Below are 7,109 nucleotides of genomic sequence, written 5' to 3' on the forward strand. Positions count from 1 at the left end.
AACAATTATGCTCCCAAAACAGCCCCCAGGGCTGAGCTCAGTTGGCAAAGCGGACTTCGGGCGTTTCCTTTCACGAGGTGAGCCTAATCCTGGCACCCCGGGTTCGAGTCTGCTGCTGGGCGCCTGAAATTTACATCTCTGTGATGTGTGGGGCCGCACTGCAGGGCGTGGGATTAGTCACTGGCCGGTGCGACGGACCGTAAAACGGACGTCGTTGACAGTAGGTGGACACCCGGGACGAACCCAAAAAAAAAAAATTATGCTCCCAAACCTAAATAATTTGAAAAAAAAAAATATTTTCTTTATTTTTCCTTTTTAAAACTAAAATAAAGTGATGTCTTCATTTTTAAAAAATAAAATGGTAAGTTTGATAAACAATGGTTTGTTTATCTACACTTATTTTTTTAAATGGTCTCCATATTTGTTGACAACAAAATTGGTCACCCGAGTTTGACATCAATACTAACGTTTGTTGAAATTTAAAAAGAAAAATGATAAATATTTACTTCTTAAAAAAAAGCTCATATTTATTGAAATGTTAAATAAAAATTTTAAATAAAAATATTATATATTTATTAATAGGGACCAATTTATAACTCGATAAATAAAGTTCGAGTTTATGTTTTACATGCCAATTAAAAAACAAGTCAACCCTAAACCTAAACTTGTTTAAGTCCAATCGATTAATGACTTGACCCAAAACCAACCCTTTGATCTTTTTTGCATCCCTAACGTGTAGGGGATGTAAATGGGGCAAATTTGGAGCAAGGGATAAAACCTAAATTCACCCCTTCAAGAATTACCAACCGCATCTCCAATTGAATCTGCCTTGGAAATTATTTATATCATTATCCCCGCCTCATTAAGGGGTCCTTCTCCTGTTGGGAACCAAACCTATCCCACCAACGATATAATGTAAAAAAACATACAAAAATTTGAAGGAAAAAAAAACAACAACAATTGATGTCTTTATATTATGAGAATAAAATAATATTACTTATCTCATTTTAAATATAATTATAGATAATATAATCCTTCTACGAGAATCCTAGAAAAGAAAATAAAAATAATGCATTTAGAAGTTATGAATAATTGGATAAAAATACTACATTTATACAGACACATGCACATATGTGCATATATATTGTACAATATGTGTCTGTTGGGAAGGTGGGGTTCAATTAACTGTATCAATATTTAGGGTTGTAAAATCTCAATTAAGCATTGCGATATTCAAGTGATGGGATAATATCTCTTGATTATGTGAGATCAAAGATGAATTTAGTAGATCATTTGACTAAACCACTAGGTTGAAAGTTAGTGTGTGATTCATCAAGAGGAATGGGGCTTGTGCCTTTAACTTAAGCTTTAAGGGTGATGGTAACCTAGTTTAAATAATTGAAAATTGCTTGAAGTAAGTTCTAACAAGTGATAAAAAATGATCATTCCTATGGTGAGGGTAGCATAAGGCTACAATATTTTAGGTTGAACACTTACTCTCAATGAATTCCATAGCCCTTATAGGTTGGTGTGCTTGATTGCAATGCACACTCAATGATTTCACCTATGTAAGTATGTAAGTGTAGAGTAGGGCTATTCTTATGTGAGCTAAAGGCACGATTGGAAGGTCATTCTGAAATCCAAGGTGCATGACCTATTCATGCCTATCCTCATTGAATAGTCATCTTTGGATTCTAAATAAACTATAGTCACAACTTATCTTCCTAGGATTGGTTCAAAGTCCAAACGATGCCATACCATACATAACATTCTAATTGATTAACCCAAATATTTGGTGGGAGATTATTGGTGTTTTATGAAGAGATATTTCAAAAATCTTTATTGTTTCAATCATTTAATTAATTTTATTAACCATTTTAAATCTTTCACAACCACTTTGCAACCATTTTGTGATCATTTTATAATAATTTATATATGAATATCAAGGCTAGTTATTTTGAGTATGAGAATGCTGCCATTTCCTTCGTCCTCACAAATTCTTCTTTCTCTGAAAATTCTTTTGTTAGTAATTCAATTGTTGTTCCTTCATAATCATTCTTGCAATATACACTTGCCATGATTTTTCCTGTTGCTGATATCTTCTTCTCTATTCTGATTAATCAAGTCATTGTATTCCTTTCTCTCAATTGATAAGCTCACACTAATCAAAAGGGCGGTTGGATTTGGAAAGCAAGTACAAAAAGCCTTCTAAATCATAAAATCTTTCCCAAAGACACATCATCTGGCAAGTGAGGTTGTTTGCGTCTGTGACCACCTGGATTGGCCCCCACAGAAGGAATGACGAAGGCAGCCTTAAACATCAGGTCAAGGTTTGCCCTAGAAAGACAGCCATCTCAACACGAAATCTAACAGCAAAATCCACCAGAAATGGCAACAAAATATATGCTATATGAAATCCATTTAAAATGCAATCCTGGCAATTCCAATAGTCATGTAGGGCGATGCAGTCACTCTGAAATTTCTTAAAGCTCCAGAAATGGCTATGATAATATATAGATTACAAATGGGCGAATGCTCGAAGATGCCAAAAAGCAATCACCACAAAACCCCTCAATGCAGCATCCAGAAATCAGACCACTAATAGAAATAAATTAAAAAAGTTAAATACAAAACCATGAGGAATAAACATGCCACCCGGACGGACAGCAGATGAGCAAAATTACAACAAAAATGGCACCATGAACTTGATAAATAAACATAAAACAATAACAGTTGGAAAACTAGCTAATGCGTTCGTCAAGATGCAAGCATCAGATGCACTTCCCATAGGACCATTTGCTGGGGTAAATCCTGGAATTGACCCAGGTGAAGACGTGACCGAAGACTTGGGGGTCATTGCAGCAGGAACAGCACTTGATTGAGATGGCGAAGGTGATGGAGCAAATATAGAACCCCTATTAACTGTAGTAGGTGGTGCTACAAGTGGAATAAATTGCTGTGACCCTGCATAATTTATGGCAGTCCAATATAATCGGTAAACATCACAAAATTATGATAATAATAACAATAATAATGAAGCCTTGTGTAACTATTTAATCCAGCATTTAGCCAAGAGAAATCATTTAAACAAATATCATATTTGAATGACCTGAAAATTGAAATCATTTAAACAGCCCATAGTTTTAATGCGTTCTATATAGCATTTTACAGCACAACTTGAAAGTGCAATTAGGATACATCTTCCAGTCATTAACAAAGCATTTGAAATTATGCATTTTAAATGATTTTAGATTAATGAAAACAAATAGGTTTAGTTTCAAACCAATTTTCATTTAATCCCACTAGCCATGTGCATGCCACTCTATGATGTGGACAACCAGCAGATTATGCCTGTGCACAGGAAGGGCACATGTGTCATATAGATTTCACATGTGCCCACCAGTGCTACTCAAATGAACAACATTTTTTTGACCAAATTTTACCTGGGCACCGAGGCTGAAGAGATGTGGACAACCTGCACAGCAAACATAACAGGGTGAATGAGTTCAACTTTCAAATTGAATTCCACTTGTACAAAATATCAAATTGGAGAGAAGGAAAAAAAATGTGAGAGAAACAGCCAAATGGCTCAAACTTACGTCGTCCAAATAGTCCCATTGACAGTGCCATCATAACTACAAGAATTAACATTGCAACCAGCACTGCTCTGTTGTGCTGTAACATTCCCAAGCATGAGCTTACTGTTTCTGCATTGCATGCTCGAACAAGAAACAGCCAACGGAGATGGCGCGCAGTACAAACTGTATAAAAACCCGCAATCAAGTCATCTAACATGACGCTTCCAACCCACAAGCAACTACAAGTAATACAAGAAAAGATGCTCAATTACTTGAGATTCCCAGGCCCACAACTGCATTGCACGCAGTGTCCTGCAGTAATGGAATAGCTTCCAGTTGCCACAAGCAAGCCATTATCGGAGGCGTATTTCGTAAAATTGGATGCACAAGCTGCAATCCAATAGCAGAAAAAAGGTAAACATCCAACCATCACAACCATATAATAACAGGCCTTTAGTATGTCTAGCTGAATTCAACTCTAGAATATGTTGTTTATTCACAGCCATATAATCACAGGTCTTTAGTTTGTCTAGCCAAATTCAATTCTAGAATGTTGTTAAACCACGTATGTTTAATAGAATTATCCCATCACGAGATATTTTCCTCTGCAAAGCCCAGTAGGCATTCAAATCATCACACCAATGTCAATAATAAAAAGCATCAGTTTCGTCAAACAAATGCTGAACATAAAATTGAACACACAAATTTTCACCAATAGTAGCTCAGCTTGAACTCACTAAAAATCACTCTGCAAATAACCCCCAAAAAAAACTGAAAAAAGGAAACATGAAATTTAGCTAAAACAGTCACAACAAGCACTATGTTAGACATTTAAACGCCCGATAAATGGATTTAGAATGCGAAACTTATTTGAAATTACCAGGCAGCGGAATGGCAAGTATATCTCCAGCAGCAATCGACGGATTCCCCATTGCATTAACATTCATAATATCCGTGAGAGTGGTCGAATACCTGGCCGCAATCCCACCGGTCCCATTCAATGAATCACCCGGCTTCACGACATATGACAAATAGATGGCGGGCAACGAATTATCCGTCGAATTGAAGCAAGTGCAGGTGAGAGGGACGGTGAGGGTCTGCCCGGACTCGAGAACTGGATCGTCCGGTAACGAATTGGCGTCTTGAATCTGATCGGCGGAAACGAGTCCACCGTAAAAGGAACCGGCGATGGCGGAGAGGGTGTCGGAGGGGCGGGTCTTGTATGTGATGACGGACTTGCGAATGCCGTCAGCGCAGGAGCAGGTGATGGGGATTTTAAGGAAGAGCTGCGAAGGGAGGATGTGATTCTCGACGTCCGGGTAGGAGATGTCGATGGCGTTGGCGGTGAGGAGCGCAATGGGGTCGATTGCGAAGAGGGCGGCAACCTCAGCGACCTTGAGGTCGGTGTAGAGAGTGTAGCCCAACATGGCGTTGCAGGAGTCTGAGAAGGAGCAGGGCTCGATTGTTGATTTGCACTTCGCAAGACCCGCATTTCTCAAAATCAACAAGAAGATGATGTTACAGATGTAGACCGAGATGGGTTTCGGAGTTGGCATTGTGGGGCTTTGGTGTTTAATCTTGCTTCTCCCTCTAACCAGTGAACAGATAGAAGCTGAGAGATAGACTAGCGATGCTAACGGGTGCCGATTGATGGAAGAAATATGGGTCTTTTCGCAAATCTTTTTTGCTTTTGGCGGCTGCTGCTAGGGTTTAGTTCGCAGTGCGAAATGGGGTTTTGGAATGGAGAACGAAGACAAGGACGGGAAGAAAAGCAAGGGACCGTCTTGGCAAGGTAACCAAAGGGTTCAGGAGAGGTTTTGGGGGTTTAGGTTTTGGTATTCTTCTCCTTCTCTGCTTCTCCCCTTCTGCAAGAAGAGAGACACACAATCAGAGAGGTGAGAGAAAGCTTTTTTGAAAATATGGAGCCAAGGCTGGAGAGGAGACAAATGCGCTGCTGTGGAGTGTGATCAGACCCCTTTCCGATTCTCGATGATAGTCTGGCACAACTTTTTTTGGACTAAAATGTCCTCACCAGGATGGTGAATCAAGACGAAGTCATTTCACTGCTTTCGGTACAAAAACGACATCGTTGTACGGCCATCGCAAGCAACGTTATTGCTTCCCCCGTCTTTTATTTTCCATGGCAAGGGAGGCTTTTTGGTATTTTCAGTATATAATTTTTGGCATCTACATCTACCCCACCCCTTCAAGTCTCGTATATTTTGAATGGGTTTGTATCATCTGCATTTTAGGCATGCCGGGAAGGAATTATTGGTAGGCCATAGTTGCCCCCACCCCCAATGTTTGGGTTATTTTTCACTTTGCCCTTGAAATTTTTATTTTTTAGAGTAAAAGATATTGGTCACTTGAAATTCGACGACAAAAAGATATTGATTTCTGCTGAGATTTTAAAATTTTTAAGAAACTTTTCTAAATTTTTAAAAATTTCAAGGACCTTCCCTAAGATTTGTCAAAAAAACACAAGTATCATATTCTGCTGAATGTCGATCTATTTAAGCAATTAAATCGTGTTAAGTACTTCACTAAATTTGACTTATGGTTAGGTTATTATCAATTGAGAATTGCTTATGAGTATGTGTCGAAGACGACTTGTGTGATGCAGTATAGGGCATATGAGTTCTTGGATGATGTCATTCGGATTGACGAATGTACCTGCTAAATTATGTACCTTGATGAACTAGGTATTTTGGGAGTACCTTGACAAGTTTGTCATGGTGTACTTGGATGATATTGTTGTCTACAATTTTACTCTTATTTAACTAGTCAACATAGTGTTTACCATTATTCACCAACAGAGCACTTTCATAATCATTCAAATTAGTATAAGCGGAAACAATAAGCAACTTATGGAAGCAATGACACATAAGCAGTAAACATTGAAGTAACATAATTCATTAATCAACACCTCTATTAATAATATGTGTCTAGGAGAGGAAGCAAGTAGGCTAAATACGTTTACATTAGTTAGTGAGTTTTACCCTCCCCTAAAGAGCTTTCTATGCTATTCTCACTCTAACACTAAGAAACATCAGTATGACCAAGGAGTCATGCTCCCCTTTTTAGCCTAAAGAAATACAATCATTGAAAAATAACCTTACACTCATATTTACCTTTTGATCAACTAAGTCCTACCAAATATTTCACTAAACTTAACTTGAGGTCAAACTATTATCAGGTGAGAATTACTAACGTGGATAAGCCGAAGACGACTTGTGTGACACGGTATGGGGCATATGAGTTCTTAGTGATGCCATTCGGGTTGACGAATGTGCCTGTGACATTTTGTACCTTGATGAACCAAGTATTTCAAGAGTACCTCTACAAGTTTGTCATGGTGTACCTAGATGATATTGTTTTTTACAATTCCATTTTTAGGGGTGGTAAAACGGGTTGGAACCCGGCGAGTAACCCATAACCCGTTCATTTAAATCAGGTTTGGGTTTAGTAAAAGGTGACCCATTTATAAACAAGTCAATTTGAACCCAACCTATTTAATAAAGGGGTTGGGCG

At 38.3% G+C, this 7,109-nt stretch overlaps 1 protein-coding gene across 1 annotated transcript; it reads right to left on the reverse strand.

Annotated features, from left to right (window-relative positions):
* Positions 1-2,479: 2,479 nt before the first annotated feature.
* Positions 2,480-5,580, reverse strand: LOC131161755 (lysM domain-containing GPI-anchored protein 1-like). The gene is made up of 5 exons (XM_058117712.1): positions 4,459-5,580; positions 3,851-3,968; positions 3,600-3,761; positions 3,444-3,475; positions 2,480-2,964 (listed from the first exon to the last, which is right to left on the reverse strand). The coding sequence occupies exons 1-5, from the start codon at positions 5,132-5,134 to the stop codon at positions 2,681-2,683; spliced, it is 1,272 nt and encodes a 423-aa protein (XP_057973695.1). The 5' UTR covers positions 5,135-5,580; the 3' UTR covers positions 2,480-2,680.
* Between the last annotated feature and the right edge of the window lie 1,529 nt (positions 5,581-7,109).

The sequence above is a fragment of the Malania oleifera genome, chromosome 8 (genome assembly GCF_029873635.1).
Source record: "Malania oleifera isolate guangnan ecotype guangnan chromosome 8, ASM2987363v1, whole genome shotgun sequence".
NCBI classification, from domain to species: Eukaryota; Viridiplantae; Streptophyta; class Magnoliopsida; order Santalales; family Ximeniaceae; genus Malania; species Malania oleifera.

What these genes read in the sequence shown, in the direction of transcription:
- LOC131161755 (XM_058117712.1), bottom strand. Translation starts at nt 5,134, where the DNA reads ATGCCAACTCCGAAACCCATCTCGGTCTACATCTGTAACATCATCTTC. An exon ending in ACTTGCCATTCCGCTGCCTG is followed by an intron (nt 3,969 to 4,458) that starts GTAATTTCAAAT and finishes ATTGGATTGCAG; the next exon opens with CTTGTGCATCCAATTTTACG. An exon ending in AATGGGACTATTTGGACGAC is followed by an intron (nt 3,476 to 3,599) that starts GTAAGTTTGAGC and finishes TTTGCTGTGCAG; the next exon opens with GTTGTCCACATCTCTTCAGC.